At 38.0% G+C, this 16,605-nt stretch overlaps 1 protein-coding gene across 10 annotated transcripts in view; it reads left to right on the top strand.

Moving 5' to 3' along the window:
* Positions 1-2,385: 2,385 nt before the first annotated feature.
* LOC133549312 (ankyrin repeat domain-containing protein 26-like) overlaps positions 2,386-16,605 on the top strand; it is a 52,929-nt gene continuing 38,709 nt past the window's right edge. For 8 of the 10 annotated variants that reach the window (XM_061894577.1, XM_061894581.1, XM_061894578.1 and 5 more), the window contains exons 1-9: positions 2,386-2,830; positions 6,570-6,684; positions 6,785-6,958; positions 8,394-8,500; positions 8,587-8,724; positions 8,803-8,963; positions 16,005-16,041; positions 16,124-16,196; positions 16,282-16,333. In XM_061894577.1, coding sequence (XP_061750561.1) covers positions 2,631-2,830; positions 6,570-6,684; positions 6,785-6,958; positions 8,394-8,500; positions 8,587-8,724; positions 8,803-8,963; positions 16,005-16,041; positions 16,124-16,196; positions 16,282-16,333 — 1,057 coding nt within the window. In that variant the 5' untranslated portion in view covers positions 2,386-2,630. Of the gene's footprint in view, positions 2,831-6,569; positions 6,685-6,784; positions 6,959-8,393; positions 8,501-8,586; positions 8,725-8,802; positions 8,964-16,004; positions 16,042-16,123; positions 16,197-16,281; positions 16,334-16,416; positions 16,578-16,605 lie in introns of all 10 variants that reach the window. The other 2 variants (XM_061894585.1, XM_061894584.1) reach the window with 2 other exon arrangements.

Raw genomic sequence — 16,605 nt, 5'->3', positions numbered from 1 at the left:
CCTTGTGTAAAAAAGTTTGGACACCCTTATTGGCAGTGCCTGCGACCTGAGGGTTCCTGGTTCAATTCGTCTATTAATCTCGTCACGTCCGTTGTGTCCTTGAGCAAAACACTTCACCCTTGCTCCTGATTGTGGAAATAAAACCTTGAAGGTAGAAAAGCGAATGTGGAAATAGAACCTTGAAGGTAGAAAAGCGCTATACAAGTATAATAACCATTTTATTAGACCAGTGGTCCTCAAATGGGGGTACGAGTACCCCTGGGGGTACTTGCAGGTATGCCAAGGGGTAGGTGAGATTTTTCAAAAATATTCTAAAAATAGCAACAATTCAAAAATCCTTTATAAATATCCATCCATCCATTTTCTACCGCTCATTCCCTTTGGGATCGCAGGGGGCGCTGGTGCCTATCTCAGCTACAATCGGGCGGAAGGCGCCGTACACCCTGGACAAGTCGCCACCTCATTGCAGGGCCAACACAGAGAGACAGACAGCAACTCATTCACACACTAGGGCAGGGGTCACCAATGTGGTGCCCACGGGCACCAGGTTGCCCGTAAGGACCAGATGAGTTGCCTGCTGGCCTGTTCTAAAAATAGCTCAAATAGCAGCACTCACCAGTGAGCTGCCTCTATTTTTTAAATGTTATTTATTTACTAGCAAGCTGGTCTCACTTTGCTCAACATTTTTCATTTTAAGAGAGACAAAACTCAAATAGAATTTGAAAATCCAAGAAAATATTTTAAAGACTTGGTCTTCACTTGTTTAAATAAATTCATTTATTATTTTACTTTGCTTCTTATAACTTTCGGAAAGACAATTTTAGAGAAAAAATACAACCTTAAAAATGATTTTAGGATTTTTAAACACATATACCTTTTTACCTTTTGAATTCATTCCTCTTCTTTCCTGACAATTTAAATCTATGTTCAAGTACATTTATTTTTTTATTGTAAAGAATAATAAATACATTTTTATTTAATTCTCCATTTTAGCTTCTGTTTATTCGACGAAGAATATTTGTGAAATATTTCTTCCAACTTTTTATGATTAAAATTCAAAAAAATTATTATGGCAAATCTAGAAAATCTGTAGAATCAAATTTAAATCTTATTTCAAAGTATTTTGAATTTATTTTAAATTTTTTGTTCTGGAAAATCTAGAAGAAATAATGATTTGTCTTTGTTAGAAATATAGCTTGGTCCAATTTGTTATATATTCTAACAAAGTGAAGATTGGCTTTTAACCTATTTAAAACATGTCATCAACATTCTAAAATTAATCTTAATCAGGAAAAATTACTAATGATGTTCCATAAATTCTTTTTTTTAATTTTTTCAAAAAGATTCGAATTAGCTAGTTTTTCCTCTTCTATTTTTCGGTTGAATTTTGAATTTTAAAGAGTCGAAATTGAAGATAAACTATGTTTAAAAATTGTATTTTCTATTTTTTCCTGTTTTCTCCTCTTTTAAACCGTTCAATTAAGTGTTTTTTTTCCATCAATTATTCTCTACAAAAAAATCTTCCGTAAAAGGAAAAAAAATGTACGACAAAATGAAAGACAAAAATACCCATTTATATATATATATATATATATATATATATATATATATATATATATATATATATATATATATATATATATATATATAGGCTATTTCTGGCAATTTATTCAAGTGTGTATCAAACTGGTAGCCCTTCGCATTAATCAGTACCCAAGAAGTAGCTCTTGGTTTCAAAAAGGTTGGTGACCCCTGCACTAGGGCCAATTTAGTGTTGCCGATCAACCTATCCTTTATAAATGTATTTTATCAAATAATACTTCAACAAAATATGAATGTAAGTTATAAACTGTGAAAAGAAATGCAACAATGCAATATGCAGTGTTGACAGCTAGATTTTTTGTGGACATGTTCCATAAATATTGATGTTAAAGATTTCTTTTTTTGTGAAGAAATCCCCAAAAAGGGCACTTTAAGTTGATGATTACTTCTATGTGTAGAAATCTTTATTTATAATTGAATCACTTGTTTATTTTTCAACAAGTTTTTAGTTATTTTTATATCTTTTTTTCCAAATAGTTCAAGAAAGACACCTACAAATGAGCAATATTTTGCACTGTTATACAATTTAATCAATCAGAAACTGATGACATAGTGGTGTATTTTACTTCTTTATCTCCTTTTTTCAACCAAAAATGCTGTGCTCTGATTAGGGGGTACTTGAATTAAAAACATGTTCACAGGGGGTACATCACTGAAAAAACGGTTGAGAACCCCTGTATTAGACCGTGTGAACACATTCCAGGACACAGGGCAGCGCTGTAGCACCAAAAACCTGGGCATCCCGTTGAAGAAGACGGCCCAGATTTGCGCATGCGCCCGAGCCTTTCCATCGCTAAGACGACGCTTGTGGCGGTCTCCTAGGTCCATATGGAACATTCCATACAAACACACATCATTTATACCCTCCGTGGACGCTAAAGTGGCTGAAAATTCATCGGCGTGACTATTTAGCGTCGCTACAATATGTCTTCCACCGGGGACATTTTCCCCCGAGGTAATCCGCTTTGGACGCCTTATTTCGTCCGGGATATGAGAGCGATTAAGTAGCAGTGCATTGGGTTGGCGCCATGAAGAAATTATTCAGTTTTTCCAAGAGGAAACAGTCCCCATCGGGAACTCCCGACCCAGGGAACGTTCTCTCTGTCGGCTACGAAGTGAAAGAAAAGGACCTGGGAAAGTTGCACAAGGCTGCCTGGAAGGGAGATGTGTCCAAGCTGGAGCATCTTGTCAAAAACAATGATGTCAATCAGGTCGATAAGCAGAATAGGTAAGCCGCTTTTTCAATTCAACCTATATCATATCCATCTAAATCAGGGGTCTCAAACTCAATTTACCTGGGGGCCACTGGATGCGGAGTCTGGGTGAGGCTCGGCCGCAAGAAATGATTTCTTAAAAAAATATTTGCATACTCTTAGGCATGTCTAGTTGTATAATGACGTTTCAAATCGTATCCCTTATGCACGGCATAAGGGATACATCAACTACATCAACACGGCGGTCGGCGGATAATAGCCGGGAAGGTACCGGGATAGCGAGCGCAAAAAAGTGACGGCTCCCGGAGTGTTATCCGGCGTCATATAAAAATATATGTAGTGTTCATCGTGTGAGGCAATGCAAATTACACAATAAAAAAATAACATAACAATTTGAATTGGTCCAGGTTCTCGAGGACTGTTATTACTGACGTCCACATCGCAAACATGCTGCCGCCTCTCCAGACAATCTCGTTGTGTATTGCTTTCGTCGTCACAACATCCGGTTTCGGCAGTGTGGTTCCAGTGGTCAAAGTCTTTTTTAGCGGCCAAATTTTGGGTGCATCACTCGTCTATAGTGCGCAAATATTAGACTATATATTTCCATTCATACTGTAAGGACATGCTGGTGGTAAAAGTGCATGTTGGTGTGCTATGGATGTTCATCGTTCCCATGATCGTATACACATCGTGCCTGAGAGTGGGAGTGAAACACATGGACAGACATGTGTGCATGGGAGGGAATATGTGTTGGAATTGGGTCTGCTGTCAGCAAAAGATTGGCAATAAAAGTTAAAAAGAGCGTCAGACCTTGTGTGAATTCTTCTGGAGGCTACAATGCATTATATTATTTTAATATGTTTTCGCATAAAAACAAACCAACTAATTTTTAAGGTGTGGTGGCTTTTATTTTGCCGTGGCAGAGAAAGTAAATGTAGGGGAAACCCCGTACTTAGTCAGAGATCCTCTATAAGTCAAGTGCTCTGCTGTTAAGAAGGACCTGTTTCCAAAACATGTTAGTCAAAGATCCTCTATATAACAGATAGTATATGTTCAGGACCTACAGCCAATAAATGATTGCCAACAGTCCTTTATAGGACAACGCTCTACTGTTATTAATGACCTATTGCAACAAATGCTAGTCAAAATCCTCTCTATGCCGAGCGCTCTGCTGTTATTACGGAGATATTGCCAAAAATGCTAGTCAAAGATCCTCTATATCAGTGGTTCTCAAATGGGGGTATGCTTACCCCTGGGGGTACTTGAAGGTATGCCAAGGGGTACGTGAGATTTGAAAAAAAAAAAAATTGAAATAGCAACAATTCAAAAATCCTTTATTTATTTAATAATACTTCAACAAAATATGAATGTAAGTTCATAAACTGTTAAAAGAAATGCAACAATGCAATATTCAGTGTTGACAGCTCGAGTTTTTTGTGGACATGTTCCATAAATATTGATGTTAAAGATTTCTTTTTTGTGAAGAAATGTTTAGAATGAAGTTTATGAATCCAGATGGATCTCTATTACAATCCCCAAAGACGGCACCTTAAGTTGATGATTACTTCTATGTGTAGAAATCTTTATTTAAATAAATCACTTGTTTATTTTTCAACAAGTTTTTAGTTATTTTTATATCTTTTTTTCTAAATAGTTCAAGAAAGACCACTACAAATGACAAATATTTTGCACTGTTATACAATTTAATACATCGGAAACTGATGACATGGTGCTGTATTTAGGGGGTACTCGAATTAAAAAAATGTTCACAGGGGGTACATCACTGAAAAAAGGTTGAGAACAACTGCTCTATATAACAGACTGTATCCGTTAGGACAGGGGTAGGGAACCTATGGCTCTAGAGCCAGATGTGGCTCTTTTGATGACTGCATCTGGCTCTCAGATAAATCTTAGCACGATGTAATGAATAATACCGCCGGTAATCACAGTGTTAAAATTAACCTTCAAAATATAAAACATTCTCATGCATTTTAATCCTTCCATCCTGTTCAAGAAGTTGCATTAATGGTAAGACGTTTTTTATTTATTATTGGTTAGCTTCAGAATAACAATGGTATTATAAAGAATAAGAGACTTATTATACTCTAACAAATGTCGGCCCTTCTTAAAAATGCACTTATTTAGTTGGATTCGGTGTTTAAGAAATATTTTACGGCTCTCACGGAAACACATTTTTAAATATTTGGCTTTCATGGCTCTCTCCGCCAAAAACGTTCCCGACCCCTGCGTTAGGACCTACTGCCAATAAATGATTGCCAACGTTCCTCTCTATATGACAACAACGCTCTACTGATATTTAGGACCCATTTACAACAAATGCCAGTCAAAATCCTCTATGCCGAGCGCTCTGCTGTTATTAAGGACATATTGCCAAAAATGCTAGTCAAAGATCCTATATATTACAGACGGTATATGCTGTTCTTAAATACCTATTGCCAAAAATGATTGCTAAAGATCCTCTACAGTATATGACAAGAGAGCGTTCTGCTGTTCTTAAGGACCTTCTGCAACACATGCTAGTCAAAGATCCCCTACAATCTACATACGTGACAGGAACATGTGGTGTAAAGGACCTACTACCAACAAATGATTGTCAAAAGTCTTCTATGACAGTGCTCTGCTGGGTTTTTTTTTAGCAATCTGCTGTGCAATTAAAGAAAGTTAAACCTGTCTAAATATAGCATCGATACCAAGATTTGTATCTGTATCAGACCAATTCTAAGTGTGATGATATCCATATTCAAGTTTTCTTCCATGTTTCTGCCACAAAAACATTTAATTATTAGCATTGGCTTATGGATCACAAAAACAGTTTTTGCATTCCATAACTGTTTTTTTTTAATTCTGATTAAAATTATTCACTGATCTTGACATTGTTTTCAATTGAAAAATATTTAAATTATTCTCAACAATTCTTCCCGTGTCTTTACTAGGTATCAAATTCATACCAAAATCTTCAGCGTCGCCCACTCCAGCAAACTATTACTCAAGTAAACTTGCATGCAGGTCTGATGTTAGCAGTCAGATATATAGAGGTTCATTGGTGTCTTTATTACGAAAGCTTTGTTTGGAGACTGAACTTTTTGCTTTTGATTTTTGTGAAATTAATGTTTTAAATTTAGTGAATTTTAAATTTTTATATTTTGTGAAATTATTTTTTTTTTACATAAAGTTATACTGATATTTTTATTGAATAACACATCTCTGTGAAAAATGTGTTTGATTATTCTGTTTGTTATATTTCAGTGAATAAAGATTTACTGTAAAAAATTCAGTGCATGAATATTTCTTTCTTAAAACTCAAGACTCACATGAATTAAGACTGAAGCAATTGATCCTGTCTCAGAGCCAGCCAATCAGGTGTCAAGTTTAGGTCACGTGACAAAGCAGGAAAAAGTGATGGTGGTAAGATGCTATACCATAAAAGGTTGTGCGTTTTGAAGCAACAAATAGTGTTATGGTTGAAATTTATTTCGAACAAAATGATACACACATTTTTCCAGTTTTCTGGAATACATTTTTCTGCACTACATTTCTTTTTACAATGAATTTTAAAAAGAAAATGTTGCTCACAAATAGTTATTCAATGAAATTCTCAGCATGATTTGATGTAAATAGATTCAGTTACATTGTCAATTTTGTGGCTTTTACATGACAAACTAAAAGTGTATGTTTTAGGTTACTGGATTTAAATAATCTTCCATATAAAATTAGTAACATTTTCTGTTACAGGACAGCACTACACATTGCGTGTGCCAGTGGAAATTATGAGGTGGTAAAATTCCTTGTGGAGAAAAAAGCCAAGCTCAACTTAAGTGACAATCAAAACAGAACTCCCTTAATGAAGGTAATTCTGCATTTTATACAATTTAACATAATATGCATTTTGATGATCCCAGACGGCTGTATCCTACTAAATGTGGGTCAATTCTGCTTCATTTTAACAGGCAGTGCAAGGGCAGCATGATGTCATTGTGAACATCCTGCTGGAAAACCATGCTGAGCCCAACCTGGTGGACATGAATGGCAACACAGCTTTACACTTAGCATCAAGCATCCCCTCCATCTCCATTGTTGATATCCTCCAGAAGTATGACGCTGACATCAACGTCCACAATAAGGTGATTTCTCTGAGATTCTTTGCTCTATTTCCTCAGAGGGGACCTGTGAGGAATTTAGTCTACACTTTGTTTTGGTTTTGATAATATGGATTTGATATGCTTTGGATAATTTTGCTCCACAGTCACATTTATAACCCACTTTCTGCATATGTCTGCAAGCTGTTTGCTTGACGAGGCGTATACTCCACGCCGGGCCATCTCCAAAAATATCAGAATTTATCTTTTGAAAAGGCCCACTGTTAAATACATCTTGAATACAAACGTCAGCTCTATATTATTTTTCAGACACAGTTAAAAACTTCATAAAAGTTATATATATTCACCAGTCACAACATTAGGTACACTTGCACACTGGGATCCATACAGTCAAAATTAAAAAGGGGAATTTTAGCAGCATTTATTTTAATGCATATGGCTTGGTGTTTTAAATTTTTTATTGATATTGATAATTATTGAATTTTTTATGACCTACAGAAAATAAAGACAAAGAGAAACATTTATTAAATGTCACATATTTTATTTAAAATGTAATATTTCTATAATTATAATCCCCTCGGCTATCAAGGCAGAACGGAGAGGAAATCTCAACACAAGCATGGAAAACACTCATTGTAAACAAAATTGTAAAATCACATTGAACACTGAACAATAAACTCCTAACATGAAGGTGCAAAATAAGGAACATTTAAGACATGCTTAATAAAGTATGACAAAATAGTGCAAAGTGTAAAAATGTATACATAGAGAAATCTATTTCCACAGGTTTAGTGCCAGGAAGTAACAGCTGTGCTCTAAAGGGTGAGCGCGGCTAAGGTGGTGCAGTATAGCGGTCTTGTGGTTGAAGAGCGTCTTGCATAATTTACAGACCACATTGGTTTGACTATAGTCCGTTTTTAAAAAAATCCAAAAGCTGCCATACTGTTGAGGTGATACAAAGGTACTACACTGGGGACGGCGTGGCACAGTTGGGAGAGTAGCCGTGCCAGCAACCTGAGGGTTCTGGTTCGATCCCCAGCTTCTATTAACCTAGTTACGTCCGTTGTGTCCTTGAGCAAGACAATTCACCCTTGCTCCTGATGGGTTGTGGTTAGCTGCCTTGCATGGCAGCTCCCATCATCAGTGTCTGAATTTGTGTGAATGGGTGAATGTGGAAATAGTGTCAAAGCGCTTTGAGTACCTTTAAGGTAGAAAAGCGCTATACAAGTACAGTGTATAACCCATTTACCATTTACAAAGCACTCTGACACAATTTTCCACATTCACCCATTCATACACATTCACAAACTGAAGGCGGGAGCTACCATGCAAGGTGCTAACCATGACCCATCAGGAGCAAAGTGAAGTGTCTTGCACAACAATTTGACGTTTTGCCATTGATTAACACAAGTGTCTAACATTTTAAGTGTGTTTTTTTTCATGTAATCTCACTTTTAAGGAGGGCCTTTCACCCCTGACGCTGTCAGTCCAAGAAGACTACCTGGATGTGGCGGAGTTTCTGCTGAAGAAAGGCGCTGATGTCAATACTTTTGACAAAGACCAAAGGTGGCGACAAAACAGCGACACACTACCTCTATATTTCCAAAAAGCCTATATTGTAAAATGGCTTGTTTGTGTCACTAAACTCTCAGGTCACCATTAATGATCGCAGCTGGCAATGGACAAATCAGCATGGTGCGAATGCTGCTGCAGTTCGACGCAGATATTACACTTGAGGATAGCAAAGGACAATTAGCAGAGGACTACGCAGCGATGGAAAGCCATCATCCGTAAGCTTGTCTCCTTTAGCTAAATCTCAATTCTACTGTCACGCATGAAAGCTCAGCGCATGGTTGGTGTCATTGTAGTTGTGCCCTCCTCATTGCCGAGCACTATGCCAAAAGGAACCAGGGGGCCTCCCCATCTCACCCAGGTCCAAGTAAAAAGAAGACGAAAGCAGAGGGGGGCAATCCTTCCCGAGGCCTCAACACTGGTCTCTCTGTTGGAGGACCAGCCACGGACAAAGATGGTGAGGTGTTATTTTACTGTACCAAAATAAAGTAAAACCTAAGTACTAATCTGATTAGTTCTCCAATTGAAAGCATTAAAGGCCTACTGAAATTAGATTTTCTTATTTAAATGGGGATAGCAGGTCCATTCCATGTGTCATACTTGATCATTTCGCGATATTGCCATATTTTTGCTGAAAGGATTTAGTAGAGAACATCCACGATAAAGTTCGCAACTTTTGGTGCTGATAAAAAAGCCTTGCATTTACAGGAAGTCGCAGACGATGACGCCACAAGGGTGAGGAGGGTTCCTCACGTCATTACATTGTTTTTAATGGGAGCCTCCAGGAGCAAGAGCTATTCGGACCGAGAAAATGACAATTTCCCCATTAATTTGAGTGAGGATGAAAGATTCGTGGATGATGATATTGATAACGAAGGACTAGCAAAAAAAAAAGTTAAAAAAAAAAAAAGGCGATTGCTTTGGACCGGATTCAGATGTTTTTAGACACATTTACTAGGATAATTCTGGGAAATCCCTTATCTTTCTATTGTGTTGCTAGTGTTTTAGTGAGATTAAATAGTACCTGATAGTCGGAGGAGTGTGTCCACGGGTGTCTTGAGGCCAGTGTCTGAGGGAAGTCACGGCAGATACAAGGACATGCGCAAACACCACAGATCTCTGGTAAGAGGCGACTTTTTAACACAATTTTCTCACCGAAACCCACCGGTTGACAAGTGGTTGGGAACCATGTTCGCTTGACCGCTCTGATCCATAGCAAAGCTTCACCTCCGGGAATTTTAAACAAGGAATCACTCTGTGTTTGTGTGGCTAAAGGCTAAAGCTTCCCAACTCCATCTTTGTACTTTGACTTCTCCATTATTAATTGAACAAATTGCAAAAGATTCAGCAACACAGATGTCCAGAATACTGTTTAATTGCGCGATGAAAAGAGACAACTTTTAGCCGCAAATAGTGCTGCGCTAATATTTCCTGACAGTCCGTGACGTCAAGCGCACGCGTCATCATTCTGCGACGTTTTCAACAAGAAACTCCGCGGTAAATTTAAAATTGCAATTTAGTAAACTAAACCGGCCGTATTGGCATGTGTTGCAATGTTAATATTTCATCATTGATATATAAACTATCAGAATGCGTGGTCGGTAGTAGTGAGTTTCAGTAGGCCTTTAAGGGTGCAAAAAATATTTTTTCATATATAGTTAACATTTCAGCTTGGTTGGCAGTCTAAAACAGGGTTCCCGGACCGTTTTTCCACCCGGCTTTCCACGTGTAGGAGATTAAATAAAAATTTAAAAAATGAGCATGAAAAATGAGCCTTTGGCTAGAATCTGGCTCATTAAAGGCCTACTGAAACCCACTACTACCTACTACGCAGTCTGATAGTTTATATGTCAATGATGAAATCTTAACATTGCAACACATGCCAATACGGCCGGTTTAGTTCAGTAAATTGCAATTTTAAATTTCCCACGTAGTACCCTGTTAAAAATGTCGCGGAATGATGACGCGTGCACGTGATGTCACCGGTGGTAGCAGACATGTTCTTCCAGCCCGATCCAAGCTATAAGTAGTCTGCTTTAATTGCATAATTACACAGTATTCTGGACATCTGTGTTGCTGAATCTTTTCCAATTTGTTCAATTAATAATGGAGAGGTCAAAGAAGAGAAGATGTAGGTGGGAAGCGGTGTATTGCAGCTGCCTTTAACAACACAAACACAGCCGGTGTTTCCTGGGTTACATTCCCGAAGGTGAAGCTTTATTATGGAACAGAGCGGTCAAACATGTCAACCGGCAGGTTTCGGTGAGAAAATGTGCTAATAAATCGGCTCTTACCGTAGACATGAGCGGAGCTTGCATCCTCCTGCAGCTGCGGACTATGACCTCCTCCCACCGGAGACACTGGCGGTCACCACACCTGTGGCCACACCCCTCCGACTTTCAGGTACCATATAATGTCACTAAAACACTAGTAACACAATAAGCAGATAAGGGATTTTCCAGAATTATCCTAGTAAATGTGTCCAATGACATCTGAATCGCTCCCCTGCCCTCGCCTTTTTTTATTTTTTTTTTTCTAGTCCTTCACTCTCACTATCCTCATCCACAAATCTTTTATCCTTGCTCAAATTAATGGGGAAATTGTCGCTTTCTTGGTCCGAATCGCTTTCGCTGCTGGTGGCTATGATTGTAAACAATGTGAGGATGTGAGGAGCTCCACAACCGGTGACGTCACGCGCACATCATCTGCTACTTCCGGTACAGGCAAGGCTTATTTATGAGCGACCAAAAGTTGCAAACTTTATCGTCGATATTCTCTACTAAATCCTTTCAGCAAAAATATGGCAATAACGCGAAATGATCAAGTATGACACATAGAATGGACAACTAGCCCCGTTTAAATAAGAAAATTTAATTTCAGTAGGCCTTTAACATTTTATATGTCCAATAATGTGCATTGTCCCATGTACTTTAACAAAGGAGTTGTAATATACATCTATTAACAAGCTTATTGCCGTGTTTAGTGGGACAGGCGAAAGTTAAATCGTTGAAAATGTGGTAGTTTAAAAATTATTTAATGTTTCTGTGCGGCCCGGTAGCAAATGCATCACGGACTAGTGGTTGGGGACCCCTGGTCTAAAATGAAGGCTTTTAAAGGGGCCCTACTTTTCTTACCTGTTGGTACCTGCTTTTGTGCATTTGGGATCTGCATAAGTCTCGAAAATGTGAAATCAAACCATGGAGGCATTGCGGAGATATTTATAAAACAATCTTGCTTTCCTACACACCTCCGCCAAACATGCTGTTTGGAATTTGCACAACCCATGACATCAGCGGATTATCCATATATGCTAAAAATGTACCCAAAGTGCTTTGCGCAAGTCCGCCATTGCAGTCCGTCGATGTAGTCAATATGCTCCTTCTTCCTCTTGTTTTGGAATTTTTCATATTCAACAAAGAATTGTCCTGAGAAAAACTAAGATATTTTAAAGTATTTTTTTGATTACTCAAATAACATCAGAATACTTTGTACAAAGAAGAAAGGGTTTTCGCTGCTGCAAATAGGAGAAGCTCAAGGGAGATCAAGAGAGAGAGACAAGTAACTCTTCCACAACCTTATAACTTTGGATGAGAGGACGGGTTGGGGCAACATATCCTGCCTCCTGGGAGGGGGACAGAAAAGCGCAAAACACATTTCATCTGGTTGTGATATTTGCAAAAACTACGAATGTTTTGGTTAAACAGTGGGTTAGGGAGTTAACAACATCAATTGTAGAAGAAACACATTTGGAGACAGATGTGACTGTAAAGACAAACGCTACATAATATAGTGATCAAGCAACATTGGCGCAGTCTTTGCCCTATTCACGGAGATGGGGATTTGGAGTCATTTGTTGCAGACTCCAAAAATGCATCAGTGTGTCATAACAGTGTCTTATCTTAGGACAAAAAAACAGACCAGTTTAATGAAGACAAAGCCGCACACACAAACTTTTGATTTTAGACAAGTGATTACTGAAATATTTTATTTTACCATTACACTCTATCCTCCTCTTTTTGGGCAGACTGGCCTGTACATGCACATACATCCTCCGCTGTTGCCATTTCTAATACAAAGTAGAGTATAGCTCAAACTTAAAGGGGAACGTCACTTTCTTTGGAAATGTGTCCGTCATTCACAATCTTTATGTAAGTCAAGAGCATATATATTTCCTTTTTTTATGCATTCCAACTTGTAGATAAACGTTAGTAAAAGTCAGCAAACAATGGAGTCAATGCGAGTCGCTTTATTCCGCCTATAAAGCGCTCTAAAAACATCCAAACACTTACATCAAGGTTTTATATACATGATGTAAGTATACATATACTGTAATGTAGTAACAGACACATTCATAATAAGATGTAAAATGTATATTCCTCATTGTAAGCATACGACAGCGCAATAATTTTGCATACCTATCATAACGTTTGGTTTTCTATTACTAAACACTAGAGGGGTAAAAATCGTTATTCTTATTTCTAATTATTTTTAATCGATTAAAAAAATAAAAGAATCGATAAAAAAATATGATTAATATTATTTTAATTCATTCTTTCCGGCCACTTAGGTAAATCATACCGTTGATGCAGATGATCATATCTGCTGTACAGATTTACTTTAGATACTTATCTTGTTGTCTTATTTGGATTTGACTTTATTAAATGTTTGTGTAGAATTGTATTAAACAAAACCTGTTTTCTTTCAAGTATTATAAGAACATATCTATTAGCGGTTTGTCTATTTCATGGAGGAATGTAGTTATTCATAGAACTGGTACCCAATGTTATTAAAAAAGTATTAATTTTGAATCGAGAATCGGTTTTAATCGAGAACTGATTCTGAATCGAATCATTACCTCAAGAATCCAATCGGGTGGTGCCCAAAAATTCACAGCCTTACTTATCATGCAAGCCTTTATGAGAGGTAGGGCTGGGCGATATGACTTTTTTTTAATATCTCAATATTTTTAGGCCATGTCGCGATACGCGATATATATCTCGATATTTTGCCTTAGCCTTGAATTAACACTTCATACATATAATCACAGCAGTATGATGATTCTGTGTGTCTACAGTAAACCATTTTTGTTCATACTGTATTGGTATATTCTCATTTTAAACTTTCATGCAGAGAAGGAAATCACAACTAAGTGAATTGACCAAAACTGTATTTATTAAACAGTTATTAGCAGGTGACTTTTCAAATGATGCTACATATTAGTAGTAATGCTACTTTTGGTAGCAACGCTTGTGCCCCACAAGCCGAACCACCGCCAGACGATGGATCCCCTGCTGTTTTTCTTGGGAATTAATTTTTCCTTCATTCGCACCTTCTTTCTCTCGTATTACCACTCGCACGGCTTCGCTAGCATCACAGCTAACAGTACCCAGTCTGCTACCTCTCTGCTCCGTGAGGGCGTATACGTATGTGACGTATGACATGACAGTATGTGACGTGTGTAAGATTGTGCGCTTCCTGTCTGTGAGGAGACACAAGAAGGACTGGGAAGAGCCTGTAGTGTAATGCACAAAGCTAAAAGCAACTGCGTGAGAACGTATACTCCAATATCACAATATAGTAATTTCCTATATCGCACAGAGACAAACCTGCGATATATCGCGTATATCGATATATTGCCCAGCCCTATTGAGAGGCTAACATAAAACAAAAATCTACTGTACAATGTCTGCTCTCGCTGGGCTGCCGACTGATGGGATGTTTATATCTTCTTGTTGAGATGAAGATTTAGTCATAATCCTCGCAAATGGTTAAAAAATGGGTGCAAACAAGCGTCATTTTGTGTCTTTCTTATCCTCTCCGTGTTTAAGTCAGATGTCAAAGTTGACCAACTTCTCAGTTTATGTCCACAACCTTCTACTATCCAGGTAAAAGGCATGATTTATAATCTTCCATCAGTTCAAACAAAATATATTGCATACTGTAGATCCTTTGCGTTTGTTTTTGATCCTGCAGCATTCATGTGACTAACATTTTTAAAGGTGCCATATGTAATAATTTTGTGTCAAGTCATCATTAAATGATCCTGATATGTCAAAAGGCATTAATAAATCATGTTCTTTTCAAAGACCCTTATAACTGATAACGGTAGTTCAGCCGGGATATTCTCATTTCAAAATTAGATTTACATCCCCGAAATCTTGTTATTGTTTTAATTTCAATGTCCCGCCCTCCACCCTTTGACCAATTAAAAAGTCTGTGACTGTGTCACATCCAGGTTGCCAGTTATGCACCGCCCTCTTCGTCTAGCTACAAGGCCTTTTAGTAAATCTAAAAGGCCTTGTTACGATTCTCAATTTATTCATGACAAAATCTGGAACAAAAGGAGGATTTGTATCGGGGATGACAATGAAAGATGGAGACGATTGAAGTCGGAGAAGATTTTTTTCATCTGACGCCAAACTTCCTAATTTCCTATGTGAACTATAATGTCCAATACAGTCTATGACCTTGTCTAACAAAGCTAGTATGTTCCTGCAACAAATGCTTAGTGTCATGCTCAGCTCCTAGTGTAATGCTTATTTAGCGTTCTTGCCTGGTCAATGACACATCAACATACAGGCTAACGGGGGAAATATATGCCCGTTAGCCTGCAAAATATATTTTGGACAAATAAAACCTATGTGGATATGCATAGTGTCAGTCCCTATTTCGTTCATAATATGCTGATACGCTGAGGAATGTGTTCCAACATTAGCACGGTTAATTGCGGTTTCTGGCACTGTATATGCATCAGGCACATGTGGGGTGGTATTTGCTTGGCACAATATAATGCATTACATGTAATGATTTTCTACTTTGTGTATTGACATGGTAGTAGGCGATATGATTTATGCGTAACGTGGGTTGTTTCATTGAATTGCACTCTGCACTGAAAGATGTTGATGTGCGTAAGAGAATGCAGTGTGTCAAGTTGGATGCAACATGGAGTTATGCTGAACGAAATGTGGCGGTTATTTTACTGATGGCCTTGGCTTGCCATCAAAGTAGGTCTATCTGACTAAAATATTGCTGCGTAACTTTACAAATACATTTGTCTATTCAACATCAGTAAAATGTGGCATAATTCCTTAGTAAACCATCTTGCACGAAGCATAAACAAGAGAAACCTACAGCGTAAGACTCGTCGATCGCCATTTGAAGTTCTTTGGAGTAGGATTCGGATTCGGCTGCATGTCTGACAACCTCAGTCATGGAGAATGACTGTGATTGCAGTACCATTTCTGGCCACATTACTTCATATGGCACCTTTAACTTGCAGTATTTTCTCCATCATTTGTGTTTTTAACGGTGTTGGTGGGTTTTTTTGGACTTGGGTAATTTCTGTGGACTTATTCCATTTCAACTGGAGTATTTTGGACGTGGTCCATTAAGCCGTGTTTTGACACTAAATGCCGTCTTGTATTCGAGCCAAGATGTTAGCAAGGGCTTTTAAAATGTATGTATTTATTTTTAAGAGGTTCCTTTCGTATCGTTTCAGATTTCGAGGACAATTCTCAGGCTGAGTCGCTAAGCCGGTAAACTCATGCTGTTGTTTTCTCATCAATACCTACTACACTCCATTAGTGATTGACTGCTTTGTCCCTGTCGGGTTTTAAGTATCTCCAAAAAAGGCGGCACCGAAGAATGGGCTTCCTCTGAGGATGACTGTGAATCACTCATAGTGGAAAAGGTCGGTCGCGTCAAAGTTTATTAGTGCACCTGTCATTTTCGATTTACCAACTTGATATTGCAAATAAGTTTCTTATATTTTTCAGACCCCACCAAAGATGAACCTCAGGAAAATGCTTGAATCCCAACGAGGAAAAGGTACTTGTCAATATAATCGTCTTGGTAAACCTCCCTTAGCTTCATGGTTGTTTTTATTGTAATTATTCTTATAACCTTCGTAGCCTTTGCAGTGCTTGACAAATCCGTGAGTGGTTCAGAATCTGAGAGTGACAATAGCGCCCCGAGAGTCGCAAGCAGTAAACCCCCAGTAGAACCCTCACCTCTTCCTTTCCTTTCCCAAGCCTCCCAGATGACCTCTACCCCTCTCCCAACCTACTCAAAGGTAACATGTCTGTTTGTTTTTCTATCGC

The sequence above is a fragment of the Nerophis ophidion genome, linkage group LG03 (genome assembly GCF_033978795.1).
Source record: "Nerophis ophidion isolate RoL-2023_Sa linkage group LG03, RoL_Noph_v1.0, whole genome shotgun sequence".
NCBI lineage: Eukaryota > Metazoa > Chordata > Actinopteri > Syngnathiformes > Syngnathidae > Nerophis > Nerophis ophidion.
Note: the sequence above shows the minus strand (reverse complement) of the source record. Positions and strands in the feature narration are given on the sequence as shown.